The 27,316-nt window shown below is 33.6% G+C and overlaps 2 protein-coding genes across 2 annotated transcripts in view; both read right to left on the reverse strand.

Moving 5' to 3' along the window:
• Positions 1 to 10,354, reverse strand: part of LOC308658173 (ovostatin-like) — a gene marked incomplete at both ends in the record, with an annotated part of 73,543 nt that extends 63,189 nt beyond the window's left edge. Inside the window, 3 exons of the mRNA XM_081310786.1 lie at positions 8,742 to 8,898; positions 9,507 to 9,690; positions 10,287 to 10,354. Coding sequence (XP_081166912.1) covers positions 8,742 to 8,898; positions 9,507 to 9,690; positions 10,287 to 10,354 — 409 coding nt within the window. The remainder of the gene's footprint in view (positions 1 to 8,741; positions 8,899 to 9,506; positions 9,691 to 10,286) is intronic.
• An 8,715-nt stretch (positions 10,355 to 19,069) lies between these two features.
• LOC308658473 (ovostatin homolog 2-like) overlaps positions 19,070 to 27,316 on the reverse strand; it is a gene marked incomplete at both ends in the record, with an annotated part of 46,343 nt that continues 38,096 nt past the window's right edge. The window contains 9 exons of the mRNA XM_081311185.1: positions 19,070 to 19,122; positions 19,791 to 19,893; positions 21,617 to 21,685; positions 22,039 to 22,129; positions 23,204 to 23,328; positions 24,414 to 24,623; positions 25,475 to 25,686; positions 26,561 to 26,726; positions 27,078 to 27,152. Coding sequence (XP_081167311.1) covers positions 19,070 to 19,122; positions 19,791 to 19,893; positions 21,617 to 21,685; positions 22,039 to 22,129; positions 23,204 to 23,328; positions 24,414 to 24,623; positions 25,475 to 25,686; positions 26,561 to 26,726; positions 27,078 to 27,152 — 1,104 coding nt within the window. The remainder of the gene's footprint in view (positions 19,123 to 19,790; positions 19,894 to 21,616; positions 21,686 to 22,038; positions 22,130 to 23,203; positions 23,329 to 24,413; positions 24,624 to 25,474; positions 25,687 to 26,560; positions 26,727 to 27,077; positions 27,153 to 27,316) is intronic.

Below are 27,316 nucleotides of genomic sequence, written 5' to 3' on the forward strand. Positions count from 1 at the left end.
CTTCTGATTTCTGAGTTAGAATTCTTTGCTTTTTTTTTTTGATATGAGGTAAGTTTGGTAAGAAGTGATTACAATAATCAGGAAAATCCCAGTCAGACAAGTACATAATTTTCAGCCAGCCAGATAATTCTGGTTGAAGATTTTAATCACAATAAGGTAAGATACTTCAATGTAAGATAAAGGCCAAATTTGAAAGTTGGAAAATACAAAGTTAAAAAAATGCATGTAGCTAATTTATAAACCTTTTCTTAAAAGTTTTAAATGGTTAAATTTATTATGACAGTCATCAATAATTTCTTGTAAAATTTTTAGTTTGCATTGATGTCATATAATCTGTAATTTCTTAGAAGGAGACAGAATGAGAAATAGATATGCATCAAAATGAAGATAGTGGTCACATAGGAAGCTATAACAAATCATATGTGCCCTGAAGTTTTAGCATAAGGTCATAGTTAATATGGCAATGTACTTTATATAAAAGAAGAACTGCTAATTTTGTATACTCTGGATATTAGGGCTCTATCTGAAGTGTGAGGAGTAAAGATTTGTTCCCAGGATGTAGGCTCCCTATTTACCTCTCTTATTGTTTCTTTTGCTGAGAAAAAACTTTTTAGTTTGAGTAAGTCCCATTTGTTGATTCTTGTTATTAACTCTTGTGCTATGGGTGTCCTATTAAGGAATTTGGAGCCCGACCCCACAGTATGTAGATCGGAGCCAACTTTTTCTTCTATCAGATGCAGAGTCTCTGATTTGATATCAAGCTCCTTGATCCATTTTGAGTTAACTTTTGTGCATGGCAAGAGAAAGGGATTCAGTTTCATTTTGTTGCATATGGATTTCCAGTTTTCCCAGCACCATTTGTTGAAGATGCTATCCTTCCTCCATTGAATGCTTTTAGCCCCTTTATCAAATATAAGATAGTTGTAACTTTGTGGATTAGTCTGTGTGTCCTCTATTCTGTACCATTGGTCCACCTGCCTGTTTTGGTACCAGTACCATGCTGTTTTTGTTACTATTGCTCTGTAATACAGTAGATGGGGTAGAGAGAGAAGATGGGAGGGGAGGGGAAGGGGGATAGTATAGGATAGAAAAGGTAGCAGAATAGAACAGTTACTAATAGGGCATTATGTAAAAATGTGGATGTGCAACCGATGTGATTCTGCAATCTGTATTTGGGGTAAAAATGGGAGTTCATAACCCACTTGAATCTAATGTATGAAATATGATATGTCAAGAGCTTTGTAATCTTTTGAACAACCAATAAAAAAATAAAAGAAGAACTGCTATAATGAGTAAACCAGGAACAGTTACAGCATTATATCTCAGATACAAATGACTTTTTTTAACTGTATATCCTTTAATTGTCTAATACTCAACCTTCATTTTATGTAGTATAGAAAAACCATTTCTGTGCACATTACGTCCTTTATTAGAAAGTAGATAGGATAAGAATAATAAAGAAATTCATTTTGATTAAGTTTTTACATTTCTATGCTGTTTGAAGTAGTAGCGTCCTTACCAACCTCTGCCTTCTGCAATTCTTCTTAGCAAGAATCTAGGATCGTTCCTTGGGCATTTGCTTGTGTCAACTATATACAATCTTCCTCCTCCTGAGCATGGCTAAACCCACCACAAGTAAATTTATAGTGTTTGTTCAAAACCCTTGGTGCTGTCTAAATTTTAGCACTGATCAATACCTTGGTTTTCTTATCTAGTGCTTCTGTTTCCCTCACTGATGTGAACTCCCATGTTTTTGACTGCTCTGTAGGCAAAGGTCTATCTAACACCATAAAAACAAACCAAAACATCAAAAGAGCCTTGGATCTTGGACTTTTTCTGAGAAAGGGGAGTGGAAGGGTGTGGGATGAAAATTCTCATACATCTCAGTTCCCACAATGTATTTTTCACCTCCTTCTGTTTGGGCTTTGCATAGTCACAGCATGTTGATGCCTAAGAAGCCTGAGATTTAAGAAAAACCCAACTTATTCAAACCCACCTCAAAGATCAAGTGTCAACTAGCAGGTCAGTGCTAAAACAATTTTTCTGTCTCCTGAGCAGAAAAAGAAAAGACCTATAAAATTTATTTTTAAAACACAGATTTTAAATCTTTCCTTGCTTTTAGAGCAAAATGGACTTTTAACAAACTACTTTTTTTGATGGGGGGGATTTTACTGGGGATTGAACTCAGGTGCACTTGACCACTAAGCCATATCCCTAGCCCTATTTTGTGTTTTATTTAGACAGGGTCTCACTGAGTTGTTTAGCTTTTGCTGAGGCTGGGTTTGAAGTCATGGTCTTCCTGTCTCAGCCTCCTGAGCCACTGGGATTAACAAACTTCTTAAATAATTAATTTTAGTCACTGAAGCTTTAGAACAATTGTAGCTACTCAGATTTTTGTGCTATTATATGTAAACAACTAGAAAGAGTTATAACATATTCATGTTCATACATGATAATTATACCTAATAGTATATATCCTGGAGTAAGTATATATCCTAATAGTATGTCCTGGAGGACAATAACTGATAAGGTATTACAGTTGGCTATCTATTTTATGAGGTGTAAATCCATGGATTCAACTAATCAGATATTAAAAATACTCACATACAAAACAATTGTATCTGTGATGAACATGTACAGTTGTACAACGTTTTTTCTTGTTATTATTCCCCAAGCAACACAGTATGATAGCTGTTTATAAACACTACCTATGTATTAGTAATAAGTAATGTAGGGATGATTTAAAGTAAGGAGGATGTGCATAATTTCTAGGCAAATTCTATGCAATTTATAAGTTTTTGTATTTTGGTAGATATAGAATCAAGGGATATTTACCACTTTGCCACATACACAGCACTTTTTTTTTTAATTGAAACATAGTCTCTCTAAGTTGCTGAGGACTTGCTAAACTGCATTGAGATTGGGATTGAATTTCTGATTCTCCTGCCTTAGCCTCCCAAGTCACTGGAATTACAGACATAAGTCATCATGCCCAGAAATAGTATGCTATTTCATAAATAATGTGAGCATCCATAAGGTTTGATAATTGGTCCTGGAACCAATTCCCATTGTATATCGAGAGACAATTGTATTTTTCTTAATATATTTAAGAAAGCTAAAATGCTCTGAAAAAAATAATATAAAAGGTAAAAACACATTTAGTTCAGAATGATTTTAATGTATCCTTATCTTCAATAAAAAGGTCATCAAAACAGTCAATAAAGATATTTCCAACCTAAATAATACCATTGATAATTCAAATGGACCTAATAGACACCTACAGGATATTTTACTCTAAAAAAGCCAAATTTGCCTTCTTCTCAGCAACTCATGGAACCTTTTCCAAAATAGACCATATTCTAGATCACAATGTAAGTTTTAGCAAACACAAACAAATTGATACAATCCCATGCATCATATTGGGTTATAATGGAATGAAACTAGAACCCAAAAGTAAGAAAAATAATAGAAATCAAACACATGAAGATTGAACAATACTTTCTTAAGTGAAGAATGAATCAAAGAAGAAATGAGAGGATTCAAGAAATTCTTTTTTTGAGAGAGAGACAGAGACAGAGAGAGAGAGAGAGAGAGAGAGAGAGAGAGAGTTTTTTTTAGTATTTATTTTTCAGTTTTTGGTGGACACAACATCTTTATTTTTATGTGGTGCTGAGGATCAAACCCAGCTCCCCGTGCATGCCAGGTGAGAGCATTACCACTTGAGCCACATCCCCAGCCCCAAGGATTCAATAAATTCTTAGAAACAAATGAGAACACAGATACAACATATTATATCAAAATCTGTGGGGCAGCACGAAAACAGTTCTAAGAGGACAATTGTACAGCATTGAATGCCTACATATAAATTACAATTTAAAAAGAGAGATTCCAACTAAATAAAGTAATATTCCACCTCAAGGACTCAGAAATGGAAGAACAAACTAATTCTAAAATCAGTTTAAGACAGATCAGAGCCAACATTAATGAAATTGAGAATAGTAGAAGAATACAACAAATCAATGCAACAAAAAGTTTATTCTTTGAAAAGATAAATAAAATTGATAAACTCCTAGTCAAATGAACCAAAAAAAAAAAGAGAGAGAGAAGACTCAAGTAAACAAAATCAGAAGTGAAAGTGGAGATATCACCAAGACAATTCTGAAATCCAGAGGACCATTAGAAACTACTTTGAAAATTTATATTCTAATAAATTGGAAAATCTAGAAGATATTGACAAATTTCTAGGCACATATGACCTGCTCAAATTGAACCAAGAAGATATAGAAAGTCTAAACTGACCAATATCAAGTAGGGAAATTGAAACAGTAATTAAAACCTTCCAAAAAAGGAAGACCCCGGGGGGCTGGGGATGTGGCTCAAGCGGTAGCGCACTCGCCTGGCATGCGTGCGGCCCAGGTTTGATCCTCAGTACCACATACAAACAAAGATGTTGTGTCTGCTGAAAACTAAAAAAAATATTAAAAATTCTCTCTCTCTCTCTCTCTCTCTCTCTCTCTCTCTTTTTCTCTCTCTCTCTCTCTTAAAAAAAAAAAAGACCACAAACCTAATGAATTCTCAGTTGAGTTCCACCAGAACTTTAAAGAAGAACGAATAGCAGGTTTTCTCAAACTATTCCACAAAATTGAGAAGGATAGACTACCTCCAAACATTCTATAAAGTGAGTATCACCTTGATACCAAAACCAGGCAAAGATGCATAAAGAAAACTATAGATCAATATCCATGATGAACATAGATGTAGCAAAGTATTAGCACACCACATTCAAAGACATTTCAAGAAGATAATATATCATGATCAAGTAGACTTTATCAGGCAAGGTTGGTTCAACATATGCAAATCAATAAACATAATTCACCACTTGAATAGAATGAAGAACAAAATCATCCAATCTTCTCAATAGATGCAGAAAAGGCTTTTGATAAAATCCAGCACAGACTCATGTTAAAAATGCTAGACAAGCTAGGGATAGAAGGAACTTACCTCAACAATATAAGGGTTATATATGACAAACTCAAAGCCAGCATCATACTGATTGGAATAAAACTGAAAGCATTTCCTCTAAAATTAGGAATAAGACAAAGATGTCCACTCTCACTACTTCTATTCAATATAGTTTTGAAACTCTAGGCAAAGGAATCAAGAAAGAGAAGCAAATTAAAGGGATACAAATGGAAAAAGAACTCAAACTATCTCTGCTGATGACATGATTCTACAAAAAAATTACATCAGAAGACTTCTAGAGCTGATAAATGAATTAAGCAAAGTAGCAGGAAACAAGATCAACATTCATAGATCAATAGATTTTCTACACTGCAACAGTGGTTCTGCTAAGAAAGAATTCAAGAAGGACATCTCTTTCACAATAACCTGAAAAAAAATCTGGAAATTAACCTAACCAAGGAGGTGAAAAATCTGTACAATGAAAACTGAAGAACACTGAGGAAATTGAAGAACACTGTAGAAGATGGAAACACCTCCCATGTTCTTGAATAGGAAGAATTAAAATATTGTCAAAATGCCCATACTACTAGAAGTGTTATATGGATTCAATGTAATTCCAAGAAAAATACCAGTGACCATCTTCACAGAACTAGAAAAACAGTCCTTAAATTAATTTAAAGAACAAGATACCCAGAATAGCCAAAGCAATTCTAACCAAGAGGAGTGATGTAGGAGACATCACAATATCCAATTTCAAATTATACTTCAGAACTATAACAAAATCAGTATAGTATTCGCATCAAAATAGACATGAAGTCCAATGGAATAGAATGTGGGACGCAGAGACAAACCGACATAATCATCTGATACTTGATAAAGGTGTCAAAAATGTATGTTGGAGAAAAAAATAGCCTTTTTAACAATTGGTACTGGGAAAACTGGATATACATATATACAAGAATGAAACTAAATCCTTATTCCTCACTCTGTACAAAATTGAAATCAAAATGCATCAAAGACTTGGGAATTAGAACAGAAACTTCAAATAGCTGGATTAATAAACAGAATATATAAAGAACTCAAAAAACTCAATGCCAAAAACCCTCAAGTAACAAAATTATTAAATGGCCCAAAGAACTAAATAGAAATTTCTTAAAAATAGAAACACAAATGGTCAAGAAATATATGAAAAAAATATTTAACATCTCTAGCAATCAGGGAAATGCAAATCAAAACTGTACCACTGTTTCATCTCACTTTGGTGAAAATGGTAATTATCGAGAACATTAATACTAATAAATTCTGCCCAGGATACAGGGAAAAAGTACACCCATAAATTGTTGGTAGAACTGCAAATTAGTACAACCACTCTGGAAAGCAGTGTGGAGACTCCTTAAAAAACTAGGAATGGAACCACCATTTGCCCAGTTCTCCCACTCCCTAGTATTTATCCAAATGAATTTAAACCATCATATTATAGTGATATGGCCACTTCAGTGTTTATAGAAACACAATTTACAATAGTCAAATTATGTAATCAACCCAGATGTCTGTGAATAGATGAATGGATCATGAAAATGTAGTATATATACATGAGGGAGTTTTACTTAGCCATAAAGAAGAACGAAATAATGGTATTTGCTGGCAAATCGGTGAAAATGGAGAACCTTAGGCTAAGTAAAATAAGCCAGACTCAGAAAAATCGAGGGTCAGAGTTTTCTCTCAAATGTGAAATCCAGAGCAAAAAAGTATCTACATCTATATCTATCTATCTATCTATCTATCTATCTATCTATCTATCTATCATCTATCTATCTATCTATGAGAATGGAGGCAGCTGGGGACTGGATCAAATATCATAAATATATAGGAAAGCTCAATGGAGTAGATCAGTAGGAGAATAAGAGGGAAGGAGGGAGAACAGAAAAGGGAAGGAAATATCCAATGAATTTAACAAAATCATGTTAAATTCCAAAGGGAATTTCACCATTATGTATATGTAGAAAGTACAAATCAAAAATAAATAGAGAAGTGAGAAGAAAGTCAGTAGAGCAGAGGAAGGAGAGTAGTGGGAGAGAGTAAGGGGAGCTAAAGAGGGGAAGTTGGGGATTGAAATAAAATTCTTTGCATGTGTGATTTTGTCAAAATGAACTCAACTACTAAGTATACTACAATGCTGTAATAAAAAATACATCTAGTTCAAATGAATTATATTTTTAAATTTTTTTTAAAATTTATATATGACAGCAGGATGCATTACAATTTGTATTACATATATAGAGCACAATTTTTGATATCTCTGGTTGTATACAAAGACTATTCATGCCAATTGGTGTCTTCATAAATATACTTTGGATAGTAATGATCATCACATAAATGAAATATATTTTTAACTAACACATGAAAATGGTTTAACAGCATGTTTCATTAAACTTTAAATATATGAGTGCATGGAATTTTCCCAATATGTATATCAAAGATAAATGTCACCATATATTATATTACAGATATATAAACATTTAAATCTCAATTTATTATTCAACAGGATCATACTTGCAAGTCTAATGAGAACATGATCCTGTCATATGTCAAAAGAAGTAATATTTTTAAATTTTTTGCTTATTCTTTTTTAAAAGGAGCCTGTCTGAGGAGCAGAAGTATAAAATCACTCAGGTCTATTTTTTTCCTCAAACCTTTACTCTATGTTCATGTCCACTCTTCTTGTCCAAGCACATTGTGCTAGTCATTACAACATCACAACTACTAACGGCTTAAAAAAACGATGTGCTATAACAATATGTGCAGATTTCTCAGAATAATCCTCATAGTGTTTCATCATGGCATAATTCCCAAAGCCGTAGTGATGCCTCATAGATATTGCTCAACTGCATGAAAATGCCACTTCAGCTCACAATCAGGGCTTTTCTTCAACTGTCATTTATTTCATTTCTTATTCCTTCCCTTTATTTTTTCTACTCCAAATAAGTTTATCTCTTTAACATTTTAAGGTCTGGCTTTTGAGTTAATTCTACCTCCATGTTTTCTTGTGTTCCATTAGCTCATGAGAAATGTCTGCCTTTTTAAGATTTAGCTGTGTTCCTGATCTCTTTCTAAACCCAGGAGATGAGAGAAGGCTTTTCAGTTTAATTCAACATCATGCAGGGCAATTACTTAGCCACTAGGAGAACCTCTCTCTTCGTTTCTCTCTCTCGGTGTGTGTGTGTGTGAGTGCATGTGTATTTTTGATACTAAGAACTGAACACTGGGCCTGGAGCATGCTAGGCAAGCACTCTATCACTTAGTTACACCCCTGGCCCATTTTATAATTTTGTGAGGAGCTCTTGCTATAAGTTGTCCAGGCTTGCCTTGAACTTGTGATCCTCTTGCCTAAGTTTCCAAAGTAGCTGAAATTACAGTTGTGCACCACTGTGCCTGGCTCTTAATATGTTCTTGAAACACTTTGTTGCTCTTTAATTTCTAATTCAACCATGATTCCTAAATTCACATAAGTTGAAATGTCATGGTTTCCAAACATATACATTACTAGATATTATTAGAATATTGAGAAATTCTTTAAAAATAGTTTCTGAGGCTCCCTACCCGAGACATACTGAAATCAAATTTCAAACATTTAGGTAACATGAGCTATTTTGTATTTTAAAGCAATCTCCCTAGTAGATTTTAATGTAATAAATTTTCTGAGCTTGTATTGTGTACTATCATTTTAAACATTCTATAAATGATATTAGCTGAGGGTAACAGAATGTAGGTATACACACCTTTCTGTCCAGGCATGTAGATGGATTTATCTGTCTGCACAATGACCACATTTTCCCTGGGGCTGATTGCCACAGCTCTTCTCTCTTCCAGATTGATTGTGCCTCCTTTAGCAGAGAATGTGATGAAAGCCACTGGGTCCAATCTGACCTGAGGAACCTAGGGAGCAAATTAATACATACTTCATGAGACTGGTGTTTTGTCAGGAGATCTCCATGACTAATTGTGCATTATTAACCAGTGAATTTAAATCCATAACTTGTTTTTTCTATTTATTGAATAACCCACCTTGTTCATTTTTCTTGCTTCTATTACATCATTTAGATAAATTATATCATCATTTAAATGAATTCTCCTTTATCTCTGTTGTTGTTGTTGTTGATGATGATGGTACTAGGGATTGAACCCAGATCCTTGCACATGCTAGGATGCTAGGTAAGTACTCTACCACTGAGCTGCATCTCTAGCCTTCTTAAAATATTCCATTTCTCTCTGTGTGTATGTATGTATGTGTGTGTGTGTGTGTGTGTGTGTTTTCTTCTCTTCAATAAATTTCTTTTAAAATAGTAAATAGTTAGACTTTTCTCCTTGCCTCCATTTATAACTGTACTTACATTATCTGAAACTGAGGAGTATATTGTTTTTGAAAACATTAAAATAACTTTAAATAGACAGGCAAATAACATTTGTCCTTAAAAGTCAGTTTTGTGGGTGCCTTTCCTGCCCCTGCAGTATTTTCTCTATAGTGAGCAGAATGAAATGTTTACCTCAAAGCTGAAGCATTTGAAGATATTTTCTCCTGTAACCTGCTCTTCAAGTATTTTGGTCTGGACCTCACCATAGTTGATGGAGACAGTCAAAACAAGAAACTCAGTCACATTAAAAAGCTGAACACAAGCTTTATCCAAAGAGCCTTCCTGGAGAACAGAAGGGACCAGCAGAACATACTGCCTACAAAATTTAAGCAGGAACATTAAAATTGTCAAAGAAATGATTTGATACTTAGTTATTATTTAGTTATCTAAAGGATTGCAGTTTAAGAAATATGTATTGTTTCTCAATGTTAGAGACATACAGCATGCTAAATTAGAGGATGTTAAATTCATGAAATAGGAATATTCTGCCTGTGAGTTGAATTCGTGAATTCAACAAGAATAATACCACTTGCAAAAAAAAGCAAGTAATTTGTCATTAGTTCTATGAAAATTACCATCTGTGTCTTCATGCAATGCTTTTGCTCCTGAACTGATACGCACATTCCATTTCATTTTTGCATAGTGTTTGTCTAGCTTTTTTCCCCCAGCAATTGTTTGACATCTCTTCATTGGTATAAATATTGTGTTATAATTTAATCAGCAGACATGCCAACAGTGATAATGGTACCATTCAAATTCAGAATTCATTATACAAATTAACATGTTTACTATGCTATGTAAGGATATATTTAAAATCTAATCACTGCAATAAAAATATAACAAGTTCTGATTTTTAATATCAAGCTCTATTTGTTTCCACATGAAATAACAAAATTCTATGCAATCACTTACACTTGGAGAGACTGAGAAAGAGACAGATGAAAGAGAAGAACACCCAGAAGTATTTTCATCCACTTCATGATCCCAATAGACAAAGAAGTCAATAGACTGTGATCGCTATATCCACACGTGGGTCAATGTGCTGGAAGCTCAGACATTCTCACTGCCCAAGAAAGCCAAGTGTGGAGAGCTATATATCCATGCAATACTTCTAGGACCATTTCCTGAATCATTCCTAAATAATAACACAAGTAATCCAACTGGATACACTTTAGAAATTTTAGTCACCTCCCTGTAATCAATCATGTCTATTATGTTACTAGGGTGTCATTTGTGTGTCATCATCTTCTGACGAAAAATACTCCTAGAGTTAATACATAATGACTATGAGTGAATCTTTCTAACACAAATGAAATTTCATTCCAATAAATTCAATCATTAAAAATAAATCGGTATCTTGCTAAATCATTATTTTGTGGTTGAGAACTAAATCTGTGTTGAAAATAACAGTATTGATTTTTTGTTGGCAATAGTTCCATGTAGTTATTAGAATGGGGATAATTTAAAAAATAATAGAAAAGGGCTTATGGAAGCTCAGATTGGAAAAATAAAAGATTCAAACATGATCATGTGATTTTACTTATTAATTGTTGATGTTGTATTTTCCATATACTATAATTTGCATGCCAAATATATACTTGAAATTCTAAGTCAAGAGGAAATAATTAACTCCAGTTCTCAAATATTCAAAGGAATAATTATAAGAAAAACAAAGATAGTAATCAACAAAATGTATTGTTATAAAATTATCTTCTCTTGCTCTTATTTTTAAAAATGTAGCGAAGTGCATAATAAATGGCACATATATTAACTTATTTAGAAAGTGCAATTGGCTTCTTAAAGATAAATTTAGATTATTATATTGATATAACCATAGAAAGTCACATTTCACTTAAAGCAAACTGATACCCAACAATCCTTGGAAAAAATGCAATAAAATGTTTTGTTGTGGTTTGGTTTTAGTTCTTTTTGTACCTCCTACCTCAGCCCCCTTTACTTTACCAAGGTTAAATCCCTTTTTAGTTCTTATAAATAGAACCAAATAGAGTAGGAACAATTTGTTTTAGAATCTGGGGAGGAAATGAGGACATAACTTTCACTTCCATAGTCAGACAAACTTAAGATGAATCTGAGTTAGGTAAGCCTCATCAAGGTCTAAGTGAACATATTAAAGTATATTAGCAAGAAAGTTTATTGAAATATCACTTTTTTAAATTAAATTTTAGTCTTTCCCATTACAAATTTATTGCCAAGTGTTTTGTGTCCTTTATCGCTAGAGTTTTGATTAAGAAGCTCTTGGAAGGATAATCTCACAATTGCTGTGATTTCATCATATAACCATGTCTCTAATTAGGCTCTGCCTCTAATATTGTCCTTTTTACTAAACAGGAAATCCAATTTATATTGAATAAAAATCTTTTTTTTTTCTAAGAGGCAAATTAATTACATAAATTTGTCTTTAAAACTCTCTAGTGTTCTGCTACTGCCTATTGGATAAATCCCAAACTCCACCAAGTTTCTTCTTACTAAGGTACTTGTATACTTTTGTACCCACCATTTCCCTACAGACACTTTTTGTTTTCTTCCATGAAAACACTAGCAGTTTCTTAGGTCTGCCATGCTCTTTTATCTCTCCATGAACATTTATGTGTCTTAGACTCTCCCTCTCTCTCACTATTTCTGACTTCCTTTTTACCAGGTATACATTTCAAATACATTTCCTTCTCATTCTTCGTTACTCAGTTCAAATTTTGTGACTCCCAAGATGAAATTGGCTATTGCTTCCCTAAACTCCTGATACTTAGGTACAAATTTCTATTACAGGATATCATTTTATACCATAATTGTTTGTTTTCATGTCATATGTGCCACTTGGCTGTGAGAATCCCAAAGGCACAGCCTGTGGGTTTGATTTGTTGCTGGCTTTCCAACAGCTAGAATATTGCAGGTCTCTGAAGTAAGTAAGCACCCTTGACTCTCAGACTTGGTGAGCAAACCCACTTATTGGAGTGCTGTCTTTCTATCCAAGGAGAGCACACTGGCTTTTGATGCAAAAAGGCAGACACCCCTTTCTGGGTAATAATGTCTTCTCCTAGGCTTCTACTGTTCTGCATTGCAGTCAATGCAAATGGAATAATGCCAATCATGATATAATCTTCAGGTCAGCTTAATGAGGTATTCATTTTTATTTACTTCTATTGTATTTATCCCTAACTCCTCCTAGAAAGACAGCGTGGTATTTTATTGTTCTTCATCTACAAGGTTTTGACCAAATATGAAGAAAATTGAACCTTCTCACTTAAGTAAGAGTGTGGTCTTTACACCTTTAATCTACTACTTTTTTAATATGCCAGATAGTTTAAAGTCTCAGACTGGTGATCATTTATGATATTATTTATGAAAAACAGTACCAAAATCTACTACTCTTTCTGTTTTTCCATTACTGATTCCTTGGGGTCTGTTTTCCCCTTGCTATAAGACTCACTACAAAGTGTAAATCTAAATGGTCACTTAATATTAGAAAAATGCAGTCAGACATTTGCTTCTATATAGAATACCCTTACTAAATAAAATGCACAACGGAAATCACAGTAGTAGTGGGGGACACCTGGAGGTCCAATGCCTTCCAAAATCTTACTAACTCATTACAATTTGGAAGTCCAAGTCTAACATAAATAACAGGAAGTTCACATAAAAATGTTAAAGACACAAATTAATGCAAATGTTCAAATTATTGAATAGGAGGAAAATTTGCAGAAAATTTCTCTTTTATAAGGTGAATGAAATTTATATTTACACACACATACATATAATTTGATTGGGTAAAAGCAATTATAATTTTTAAATACATGACTAATAACTCTCTGGAAAATAAATTTATGTCACCATTGAGCTTACTACATTGGCCCATATGAAAATGCTCTGTATTGCTAAGTAGCACCTAAAATTTGTATACCTGGGGCTCACATTTAGAAATATGGTTTCTCTTTCCATAAAAGTCCAATGCTTATGGAATTATTCTCTTTATATTATTTATCCTTATATCTTTTACAATAAATTTTATCTTACTGAGAGTAGGATTGCTTATTTTTGAGATGTCTCCCCAGATCTACAAAGTAACTGCACATTAAATGTTATCTACACAGATACATAGTTACATATCTCCATACTAGACCATCTAAATTTTATAAAGGTAATATAATTGTTTTAAAGGAAACATTAAGAAATACAGAAAGATATATGCACATATTAATACAGATCTGAACAAGTACTTTTGGATTAAGTCAATAAATAGCAATGTTATTTGCATAGAGGATACATAGCAATTGTTTCTGATTTTCAGGCCACCTCATGGGGAATTCCCCTTCTAATGTAAGAAAAGATTTTACTATTTATAAGAAGAGAAAGACATCATTAATAAATTTAAGGGTGTGGTGTAGAGAGTGGAGAAAATGATGGCTTGGGTTTTCAGGAAATTGGGTCATACTATTTACAGGGTATATAAAAATCCCTTTTCATTCACCTGTATCCTAATATCCATTCCCTCGTCCTGTGAAACAGAGATTTACCTCATCACAACTATTAAAAACTGTATTGGTATAAGTCCTCCTTAGAATTACTATAAGAGAAGCATTCCAAATAAAATTTGAACAAATGCTCCTAAATTTAAGACTATTGTTCTAGTCAAAGATGTATTTGGAATACCTCAAATTGATTTTTCCCCCAAAGAGCAGCAATTATTTTAATGAAAAGTTAAGTTCAGTAATTATTAATTAAAATATAAATATGATTATTATGAGTTATTTTGTGGATATATGGCAAGAATTTTATTCTAGTGATACATACTGTGTTTTTATTTACAGTGACTTCTTATATTTAAAATAAGAGAAAAATTTATATCTAGATATCTTTGTCTACAGTGCAAAATGATTGAAGAATATACATGTAACATATATTCTTAAAAAGTAAATAGGTCATATATTCTCATGAAAAGTAAAAAGATTAAGAATAAATTATGCTTTCATTCTTAGTGAAAGGATATTTTTACTTCACTGTCAATTTTGAAATATAACCTCTCATTTTCCTACATCCTGCCATATTTTCTGATTCACTTTTTTTTATAGTGTGGTAGTATTCCTAAGGGGAATATTAAGAAAGTCACAAACTTCAGGAAAAAAGCCTAATCATTTTGCAACTTTTGCTGTCTTTGCATAACATTCAGTGTCTCTTCTCAGGTAGAGTTGAAAGGCTTAGGGGAAATTTGCCAGGAACTTAACTATGAGTCATTTAACAAATGAGAACTTGGCTTTTCCCAGCAGAACCTGTTCTTAACAAGGGCTCTTTCCAGAACCTCAGTGGGTAGGTATTTCATGCTGTATAAGGTAAGCAATGTTCACCTGTCTTCTCCCTGAAAGTCTCTCCTTGTGTTGAGATCCAAAGGTCAATGGACTCTGGTGGAGCTGTGTCAGGGTAGATAGAAGCTTGCATCCTCTAGAATACCACTACTGAACATAATAGAGTATCTGTAAACTTGTTTGATCTGGCATTAAGTTATCATGGCAAGTCATACACATTTCCAGAAACTTATTGCCACAGGAAGCAGATGGAGTCTTGGAGGAAGAATGTGGTTGGGAAATGAAGGCCCTTTGCTGGGTGGGAAACGTTTACAGTAGATGCAGGTCTTTTTCATAAAAATAGTTATGTTTTTGTTGGGACTGACAGGACTACAATTACACTGACTTTTAAATGTTCGTATATGACCATCATCTTTTTAGTGTGCAATATTTTCCTTCCTTTCCTTATAAGGTAGTGATAGAGAAGGCCTTACAGCTGGTATTTAGATCCTGGTTGTACCGCTTACCAGATGAGTGAACTGGATGAGTGGCTTAAATTCCCTGTGTTTCTTTTTGTGTATACTTGGGAATAATAACAGTTAAGTCATAAACGTATAATAAGAATTAGATAAATCAATATACTTAAAGGGATTAGCAACATGACTGACATATAACAAACATTTGGATAAATCCTTATAATAATGAAATGTCACATACTCACACTCTCCCAAGTTCCTACTCATACACAAATTACTATGGAAAATTGGAACAAACTTGAAGAATGGTGGTGCTGGGATTGATTTAGCAGCTCATTTGTGCCATTAAAGTATTTGTATATTATTTATGCTCTACATCCTTGGGGTATAAATATTATTGCCTTTTTGGCCACAACTTGGATCATGAAGAATTGGAGATTATTTCTACCCAGTAATATCCCATCTGTAAGGAAGGATTCAGCAGTGGAAGAATGTCCTACTTTTGCATTTCTTTCTTCTTCTCCACTTTCTCCTCTCTTTTAAACAAGGAGTGAAGTCTTTGCAGATGCCACACCAAGAAACACTTCTGTATAGTTCCTTCTGGCATATTCATATCCTTCATTACTAAACCAAAGTGGGCTCTACTATAGTATGCCCTTAGGTGCTCTGCTTTATGGTAGAAGCACTCATAATCCCAAATATTGGGGGCTTTGGGTTGTCAGATGATTTCACCTCTGAGAATTTCCCTTATCCTCAGAGAGACATTCCACCCAAGGTTCCCCATTCTCCCTCTACTACATGTGTAGTGTTTCCTGAAAGAAGTATTCAGACATGGTCCAAACAAGGCTTCTGAAACTTTAACATGTCTATGCATCATCTGAGGACCTCCTCAACATATGGGTTTTGGTTCAGTATATGTGGACCTGACACCTTTCACTTCCAACTGGCTCACTGCAATGCCAATGCTGCTACTCTTCTAACCACATTTGAATTGGCAAGGCTCCTAAGCAGCAGCCTTCAACCAGTTCAATAGTAGAAATGCCTGGAGAGCTTTGATGCCAAAGCTACACTCTTAGATCAGAAAATTTTAGTTGTTTTCCTGAGCCTAACAGTACCAGAAATACCTTAGAATCTACTCAAAATACAAAGTCTATGTTCATCCTGATGGTCTGAGTCAGACTCCTGAGAAAGAACCTCAACAATCTCATTACCTGGGTGGTTCTGGCGACTAAAGTCCAAGCACCACTATTTCAGAGATTCTCATTAAGTTAGTGAAGGTAAAACACAAGAATTCACATTTTTTTACTGTAAAAAGAGAACCAGTACCCTGGGCTATTATGAAGTTCAAGAAATTCCTTCCAAGAAAAATGTGACTCTTCTAGTACACTTGTGCTAGGGGTGTAAGAAGAATGAATGCATGCTATCCTTGAAAAAGGACAATAAAACACCATGCCCTTGAAACTCCTCTTTCCATTCCCAAGAACTTAGTCAAGTTAAGGGAACAATAAAAGCGGGCTCAGACCAGAACATCCAAATAATTACTATCATGAACAGGACACTAACTCTCTTTCTCACCTATGTAGCAACTGGGGAAAACTAGTGTTATATGCAGGAACTACTTTCTTGCATGCATACCAGAATAGCTGCTCCTTGGAATGCTAGTCATACAAAGAACAAAGCACACTAGGCAAAATAACAATGTCACTGCTTCTGTCACCTACCTTATAAAACACTTCCTGTGTAGTAACTAGTACACAGTTGGTGGCACTATGGAAAGGATAAGGGTCACTTTTCCATTTGGCTGCCACTGGACAAAGTGCCAAGAGGGACAGAGGTGCTCTCTGTCTAGCCTGTCACCATGGAATTTCCCTGAAAGCGTTTTCCAATAAACCTTGTGTCTTGAATACTATCTTTAAGCATTTTCTTTCACCTTTTGGCAACCTATTCCACTGCCCTAGTAGAACCAGGCCATGGTCTCAACAGAATCCAGTTACTTTGGTATATGATATTTCTTATGAGACCAAAATCAAACAGTTTGTAACTTTGTTTTCTGCTACATAAGTAAATGATCAATTTGCAGTTGTCATTTTACATGACTAAGTAATAGCACTTGACACTTTTGCCTTTCTAGTTTCCCTTGGCTTTCCATCTCACTCGCCCCTCCTTTGGTCTCCAAAGCTGATTCCTTCTTAAATGGCCTTCTCTACCTTGAAATGCTCACAGCAAAGTTCTTGATTCTTTTCTCTATTCAGACTCACTTCCTGAAAGGGAAGAGATTATTAGTAGCATGCCCCAAACTCCCAAATTATATTTTTAATACAAAGTTCCCTTTCTCAAATTCCTATACTGATTATTCAACTTCCAACTTGATATCTCCACTTCTGTTTATAACATCAAAACCTCCTCAATGAATTCTTAATCTTCCATCTCAAACCTACTTCAACCATGACCAGCTCAGATGATGATGATTCTATATTTCCAAAGCTCAGGCAAAACACATTTTAAATAATCTCAGTTCACTATTTTTATCATTCCTTATATCTAACCCATCAAGAAAACCTATTGGGTTTACTATCAAAACATACCTGGAACCTGTTCACTTTTCACCATATGCCCAGCTTTAACACTGGTTCAAGTAACCATCACTTTTTGCTTAGATCATTGCAGCAGATTCTACCAAGTTTCCTTATTTCTCCTCTTGCACTCCTACCACCTCTTCTCAACACAGAAGCCAAGAGATATATTTAAAACAACTGGGGCAGGTCCGTCTTCTACCCAAATCCTGCAGTGAGTGCCAGGTTTATTCTGAACAATGAAAGCCAAAGTCCAAATAGTGTCCCTTAATCCTTTTCCTGAAAGCTCTTCTTGCCTCATTATTCATTACAGTAGTGGTGTTAAATAAGGCATTGAGTATGACTTTTCAGCAGTAAATGATAAACTCAGAAGAATAAAAAAATTTAAAAAGGTAAATGCTCTGAGATTAACATCTTGATCTTGCATATAAATCCAATAAAATTATCACTTAATTTGTGACTCTTCTCTACTTTTTTCCTCTTTATAAAATTTTACTGAGAAGAGTCTGTTTTGTTGTGTTTGTGTGTTTGTTTGTTTCCTTGAGCTTTTATAAAGTCTTTTTCAACTTTCACATAATCTTTCTCCTTTCCTCCACTTCTCAATCTTTCTTTGCATATTGGAAGATTCCAATTCTATATGTCATAATGTCTAAAAGCTTGAATTCTGAGTTGGAAACAATAAAGTGCATTATACAAGGTGGTATCACATGAAGCCTCAAGTTTTCTAGAATAAAAACTATGAATGAGTACTAAAATAAATGAAAATGAGGCACTCAGATGTGAAATGACAGCATTTAATGGGATAATAAAGAAATAAAATCTGATAAAAAGACAAAACAGATTTCAAATTTTTCAGGATGTGAGGTCATCATGGTTCCTTCGGGGTTGATACCAAAATGGAATTTGTCAAAAGAAGTAGTTCTCCACCTGGGATTTAAAACATAGTTTAAGAAATAGATAAATGCATATATGTGTATATTTTGTGTTAATAAATAGACATAAAAATGTATTAATATATACATGTTCAGAAAATATACATATATACATAGAATGTATACATGAATTATATAAAATATATTTACACATAGATTTAATGACCTGCAAACTTATAAAAAAAATGACAGGTTGATAAAAAAATACTTAAATAGCTATACACTTCTTAAAGCTATTTTAGACAATATGAGAAAGTTTTAATGAACATCAGAATAGTGATGTAGCACACATAGGTACATAATTCTTATGAGGTACTACAGACTTCTCTTGGCTTGATCCATTGTTCTATTTTTATATTTTCACTTTTCTACCAGGAATGCTTTCAAGTCTATAATACTGGTAATTTCCTTACCTTTGATTCATTGGGGAACTGGAATGTTATTGATGTTGTAAGAATTAAAGGCATATTCATCTGAAAAATAAAGGGAATATCCATCCGTATTGACTCTCCAACTGTCCATAATCAGACTATGTCAGACAATATAAAAATGTTATATTTAATCTTTCAATAAATTTTCAAGGGAAGCAGTCACTTCTCCATTTTAGAAATCCATAAATATTCTGCTAAAATTTAAGTTACTTGATAGAATGCATTCAATTTGCAAATGACAGAGACAGAGTTAAAATACTTTTTGACAAACTTCATATGCCATTTAACAAGAAACTAATAGTATCAACCTTTCAGGGAAGGGTTTTATGGTTTCTTCAACATATTAGGAACTGTTCTGGCACATAAGCTACTGAAATTCTCCTATAACACTTGAGAATATTGTTCACTCTCCCCCATAAGTGAGTAAGGTAGTAAGAAAGGGTAAGTCTTGGAATCAACAACAATGACAAAAACAAGAAAGACTTAGAATCTTAGCATGGTTTATATTTCAAGTTAAAGGGGAGCCTTTTCACATTATATCACAAATAAATTGTTGAAAAACTCCAGTAACTGGAAAATAGGCTAATCAGGAATATATCACAGAGTAATAATAATCATCATACAATGTAAAACCATCCATTGTTTAGTTTTTCAAGACAGAGGATGACTTTGGAAAGCTCCCATAGCTCATAGAATGTTAGATTTCCTACCTTTTTCATAATAATTATAAACCATGACAGGTGCAGGTTGAATGTTATATACGAGGTTGCTTTGCTCAACAGAAAAAGTAAAACTTTTTACTATACCAGGAACCTAGAAAGAAACAATGATAAATACATCTTAACAGGTCTGAAAAAGAAACTACTTAGAAATTTAACACTAGGCTGTTCATGATTTACTCAATTAAAGACATCTAGTGTGATCATTATCTTGCATAATAGCAAAAACAATGAGCTAGCTATTGTTAAAGTGTATACCACCTTCAGTTCCATTGTTTATATTGAGGTGCAAGCAATTTAATTGAAAATGTTAGAGGAATATTCATGTGAGTGGCAGTGATGTGTACATAGAAAGGTTGTTTCTAAAATTCATGACATAATTTGAAGTTTCTTTAAATAAGTTAAAGTAGAACTACTATATGATTCAGCAATCCCACTTCTGAGTATGCATTCAAAAGAAATTGGATTATTATATTGAAGAGAGATTTGCACTCCCATGTTCAATGCAGCATTGTTCACAATTACCAAGATATGAAATAACCTGTTTATGAACAGATAGGGATGAAGAAACCATGGTACATATGCAAAATTGAAAATTATTTAGCCTTAGAAAGGAAGGAAATCTTCAATTTTGACAACACTGATGAACTTGAAGGAAATTATGCGAAGTGAAATAAATCATATAAAGAAAATAATACTGCATGATCTTACTTAGAAGTAAAATATAAAAAGTTAAATTCCCAGATGCAGAAAGCAGAATGGTAGTTGTCAGGGAATCAAAGGGTACTAAGTTTCAGTTATATAGAATGAATAAGTTATAAAGATCTAAAGTATGAGATCAATAGTCAATAATACTCTGCTGTATACTCAAAATTTGCTAATAGATCTTAAGTGTTATCTTCACAAAAAGGTAATTATATAAAGAGATATTGTGTTAATTAATTTGATCATAACCTTCAGTTCACTAAGCAAATACATATGAAACATCACACTGTACACCTTAAATATATACAATTTCAATGAATTTAAAAAATTATCTCCACTTTCATTGGAATTGAAATCAAATGATGAAATAACTATATCTTGTTATGTTTTGGTTGTGGAGTATCTCCCAAAAGCTCAGGTGTGAGACAATGCAGGAAGGTTCAGAGGAAAAATGATTGGGTTATAAGATTCTTAACCCATTCAATGAATTAATCCCCCAATAGAGATTAACTGATTGGTAACTGACATGGTAGGGTGTGGGTGGAGGAAGTGGGAATTGTGACATGGCTTTCGGTATATATATATATATATATATATATATATATATATATATATATATATATTTGGTGAGTGGACTATCTCTCTACCTCCTTATCACCATGTAAGCTGCTTCCACCTGCCACATTTTTCCACCATGATGTTCTGCCTCACCTTGAGCCCTGAGGGATGGAGTCAGCTCTCCAAGGACTTAGACCTCTGAAACAGTGAACCTCCTTTAAAATTGTTCCAGCCGGATCTTTTAGTTACTGTGGTGAAAAATCTGAGTAAAATATATTTCTACTCAGTAACCAGACTATGTGAGATGTTGTTGGGAATGAAAAATGGGGAGGTGAAGATTCTAAACTTGAGAACTACCTATTCAGGTAACCAAGGCTTGAATGAAACAACTTTACAGTTAACAGGGAGAAGAGGATCAGTAGGACAGGATATTTAATATCTCATATTTTTTGTAAACTCTCTAATTTATGTCTATATGAAAAAGAAACACCCAATAATCTTTCAGAAGACACAACAAAAAAAGGCATGAAACAAAAAAAATATTGTGAACTTACATTTTCCATGTAGAAAAGAACATGGTCATTTTTTACTTCAGTCTTCATTACTTGGACATTGTTCTCAAGCTTAGAAGAAAGTGGCAGGGAAGATGAGTTAGATATTAGAACACAGAGGGAATCATTCCCAAATTGTATGTTCATATTGTTATTTTGTCAGGTTATTATTTATGAGGAGTTTATATAAGCACACATAGGAACCAAACAAATATACTATGAGCCATGAGGGGAAATGACTGTGAATTGCTCCAAATTGAAAACATCATCCCTCTAGTTATGTTACAGCAAAAATACAAATGTGGACTCTAAAGAGGATGTTTAAGTTAAAAATTACATGGATTTGTTTGCTAACCAATGGTTTATTTCATCTATTTACAAGGATCATTTTCTCTGTACCAAAAGATTGTATTTCAACTGTTTACCTCTTGAATGGATGTCAGGATGGGAGTAAATCCTGATAGCATCTTTACATCCACAAGGACCATAATGGAGTTATTGTAAATTCCGGTATATCTTAAATTTAAAAACAATGACAACATTAGTTTAGACATCAGTTTAGAAATGTGACTTAATTCGTAGTAAAGGGGGAAGATAGATAAATACTGATAGGCTAAAAGTCTGGAGGAAAGGCAAAAGCTAAAGAAGAAAGACCTTAGAAAATGTATCCTCAAACATCTGAAAATTGGTACAACCAGAGTGATAATAGATGAGATGATACAAACCAACATAAGCTAGAACTATAAAAAAGTATCTAGATCTAAACTCTCCCCAAATACTGCTCTTAAGTTCACCTGAGATCTCAATGTCAAAACTTATAAGTAAAGCTTATACACTTATATTACATATACTCATGCTAACCTTAGATCGGCACAACATGTAGAAGAGATCTTAGTTTAAAGAACAGTATTCTGGTACACATATGCCCTCACATTTTCTAGACCTGTTTCTGCCTCTGGAAAGCATTAATGGGACATAAAGTTAAGAGTTCCACAATGTATTTAGTCCATGATTGTGGTGTTCAAGAGATTTTTCATTTAGAAATCCTAGGTACACTCTCCCCAAATAATTTTTCTTGACATTAACTTATGATAAAACTCTCTAGTGTCTATAAATCATATTTGAATTCAAGATGACTTTTTTCCATTCTAAAAAGTAGAAATCTAATATTTGGCTCTTCTAGGTATAAAATAAAATTTGTGGAATTTCCACTGTAGGGCCACCTATACCTGTCTTGAGAAGAAAATACACTGTATCCATTGTACCAAACTAAAAGTAATTACACACACACACACACACACACACCAAAGAAATAAAAGCATTGCTGTTAATATCAGCATGGTGAAATATCCCATTTATATTTGCACAGAGTACTCGCATAATCTTAGCTCTGATTTAGCTAAAGATGTACTAAATGGTGGTGTCTGTACACAAAGCTGGCAAGTGAGTGTGCTGCAGAACTATCACCACCACCACCAGGTGAACTTATCACAGCTAGCATCATTGATATTTTGTTATTTCTCTTCTGTTTAATTATTTTTTATATATTTCTCTCCAACCTGGGAGCTGACATCAAAATGCAACACTTACTTGAAGGTCACTGTAAGGTCAAAATTAGCCTGGAATATATCTGAGGAGTTATTCTTTACTATGTCCAAGGAAAGGGAAAATCCAGAAGCTTCCTTAGGGAGTGGCACATTATACTTGAGGGTTGCCTAGAAAGGATGACATATCATGAAAAAATTCATCCTGTATTAAGAATGGAAGGAACTGTTCTCTAAGCCTATTATTAATGCATTTTATATACTTATCATCAAGGAATCAGGTTTAGTTTTCATCAGACATAGAATTTTAAAAAATATTTTGTAATTGTAGATGGATCTTTTATTTTATTTATTTATTTTTATGTGGTGCTAAGGATCGAACCCAGTGCCTCACACATGCTAAGCAAATGCTCTACCATTGAGCTACAGCTGCAGCCCCCAGACATAAAATTTTTAACAACAAAATTTATTGAAGATAGGATACTTTCTAATGACAATATTCCTCAAGAAACTTTTGCTAGCCAGCTAGACTTAACAGTAAGTACACTAAAAAGAACCAAAAAAATAAAAAAGAAATATTCATAACCATAAATAATCAAATAAAGGCAAATTTAAATTACAATATATTTGCTTCTCATAGCCAAAAGACTAACAAAACTAGAAAGCTAGATGACACCACTGTTTATGAACCTGGGTGAGTCTCTAGATGCATGTAGAGACTGCTGATATATTTTAGTTAAAATAAAGATTAATAATTAACAATTTAGTTAAATAAAGATAAATTCTGAATATTTATTCCACAGTATGCCTCCCAGAGAACTTACTGACATGCACATACATACTAAGACAAACTGTTATATATTTTTTATTAATATGTCACAGCATCTTTTACATGATTGGAAACTGGAGTTGGGTTTACATCATTGGAAGAGTGAAAATTGGAACCATTACAATGTATTGAGTACTAGAAACTTAATTAGAGCAAATTATATTCTTTGGTTTTATAATCATGTCAAAATGAACCCTAATAGTATATATATAGCTAAAATGAACTCATAAAAATAAGTGAGTAATTCTTCATAAAATAATTTCTATTTTCTGCTATTAATTAGAAAACATGTATGAGAGCAAGAATAGAGATATCACAGAACAATACAAAATGGCAAAATAACCCTTCATATACAATTGGACAATTGGTCTGATGCCAGTTCACTCGTAAACATTTTTCTATGTCGTCTTAGGTTGATTTCTATTACCTGGATAAATGTGCAGCCGTGTCCTTCCACATCTACTGTGTATTGTCCATGTGCTTTTGTTAGTTCTAAATGTTGAACCAGGAGGCGGTTATCATTGTTGATCTGGAAAATCTCATTGGATTGTTCACTTCTAAAGGTGACGGTGTTTTGATCACTAGAGAAGGTTAATTTCATGTAGCGAGTTATGGCAAGAAGGCAGACTATGGTGTCCTGCACAGAAATAGTACAAGCAATAACCCAAGTTCTGTTATGAGGCAATATTAGTCATCATTTGTAAATCTTCAATCAATTCATATAAATATCCCTAAAACAGTCAACAGAACATCAAGAAGCAATATCCTGAACAATAAAAAATATATTTACTTGTATAAGTAGTTGCCATTTGACAGTCTTCAAGAAAACTTAATTTGATTTTAGTTTTCTAAAAGGTTTTAAATGATATTTAATATAATAGATATAATTTTATTTATACATATAATCTCTGCCTAAGGTTTTAATGACACACTGAGACTAAAATAGGAGGGAAATGAACATTTTTCGTGTATAAATAAATCATATTTCCTTGAAGTTTCATTTTTTTCCACTAGGGAAAGAAAGAAATCATTATTTTTATGGTTATGGATTTCTCCTGTTATCCACTCTTATCATTTACTTTTTTTCAATGTTTAGAGCACAGAATTAGAAAGAAATCTTTTTTCTTCATAGGTATATACTTTGACTACAGGGTCATCAGATATCTAATGTACTGAGATTCTGATGCTTGTAGTAGAAATTATTTCTAGATGTGCATTCTACTTTTACTGTTTAAATTGGAGCTGTAAACTAGTGTAAATTCCTACATATGGAGCCTCATCTTATTCATTTGTTTATACAGACTTCCTAATAGAGTATCTGATGTACAATAACTGTCCCATAAATAATTGTTGACTAAGATGATTTATATATTATCTAATGTTCTTCATCTTAGAAGATAAATTTTGGTGAATATCTTTGCTATCTAGATTCTTATGGCATATCATCTTCTGCATTTTTGTTGTAAATGGCAGGCCCCCATCAATCACCTGGCTGGAAGAGAAGCTACCATGGGAGTTCATCTGTTGAGCCAGCCACTGCACAATCTTACTAGCATAGCTGAGGTCCTGAGTTTTCCAGGAAATGACAGCCAACAGCACATAGCAAGTCTTCTCATTGTCCCCAGAAAGTGCCCAAGGAGTATAGGATGGGGATTCTTCTGTGTTGGGTTTCTTTTCTCTTTCCCAATATATCATATTATCTGAGAAAAAGGATGAATTTTCACATAGTCTGAAAAACAAGTTCCTATGAACTTATAGATAAGGAGGGGGGGAATTCCATTTTTAGACTCTGTTAAGAGTTGAGTTATGCCTCCTTAAAATTCGTCTACTGAAGTTTTAACTCCTGGGACCTCAGAATGTGATTGAATATGAGATCTTTGAAGAGATAAAGTTCAAATGAGTTCATTAGGGTGGGATTAAATTTAATCTGATGTTCTTATAAGAAATTTGGAGACATAGAAGGAACTCCAGGAATTCTTATACTCAAAGGAAAAACCAAGTGAAGACAGGGAGGAGATGCCCAGTTAAAGTAAAAAAAATATACCTATTGACTTTTTCATCTTAGACTTCTGCTCTTCAGAACTGTGAGTAAATAATTTTATGTTGTTTAAGTCACTGTGGTCTTTTGTTTACTAGCTCTAGAAAAATAATATAACTCCAAAGAGCAACTATGTAAGGGCAAAAGTGGTATGTGCTTAAGTTTCATAAGTATGGATTATTGATGTATTTCAGTGGTACATTACTAGCCAAGCATGCATGGGGCCCTGGGTTTCCTCTCAAGAACTGCTAAAACTAAACCAAAACCAAAATAAAACAGAAGAAGATACTGTATATAACATGGTTTCTGTGCCTGGTATACATTACTATACTCATTTGAGAGGAATCTAACAGAAAAGAGAAAGAGGGGAATCTAAAACACACAGTATTCTTTAAAGAAAAAGGGAAACAGTTGGATTTCTTAAGAGGAGTAGGAACATTCTAGTGAAGACAGGGTTAGGAAATGATTGTGTATTAAGTTACATCATGTTGTTTTAAAGATCATCTCCTAGAGCAAAATTGAATGTTATTACTTACTTGTTTTTATAGAAGATTGATCCAGGATCTGGAATAAGGCTTCCACTTTCTCTTCTTTTCCAGCTAATGCAAAAGCGTAAGCTAGGATTGCCTGGGTATAGCCATTAGAGACACTGCTTTCCAATGCCTCCTCTAGGCAAAAGAGCGCATTGCGCAGAACAGGAAACTAGTGAGGAAAAACATATTTTAAAATGATTCTCAACATTGTATAAGCTTGCTGGATATTTAAACTAGTCATTGTTCATTATATATAAATTATTATATATTATGATATATAATATGTGTGTAATCTTTGAAAAATATTTTGCATATAAACTCATTCATATATACTTAAAAGTAATATACTTCAAAAGTATCACTGAAATACATTTGTAATGTTATTATTACTATGTGAGAAACAAAATTTAGGTAATAAGAATATGGCAGTTTCCCTCCAAGAATTTTGAACCACTCTTAATCTAGAGTCTATTTAATGTGCATTCAGATGCTGAAACTGGAAGTTGATGGGAATTCATACAGTGGAACTGAGCCCAGCTTCAAGGAGCGCTCCAACGATATATGCAGTGAATAAAATGTCCTCTTCATCGCCACCCTAAAAAGGACAACAGTGAGTCACATAGACAGTAGACAACCAAAAACCAGCTATTCTTCTGCAGTGAAACTAAGTGGAAAGAAATACCAGGACAAATATCACAAATATCCTTTTTTCATAAAATACTTGAACACATGCAATTGTGTGTGTGTGTGTGTGTGTGT

Source organism: Spermophilus citellus (assembly GCF_964194105.1).
Source record: "Spermophilus citellus genome assembly, chromosome: 10".
NCBI lineage: Eukaryota > Metazoa > Chordata > Mammalia > Rodentia > Sciuridae > Spermophilus > Spermophilus citellus.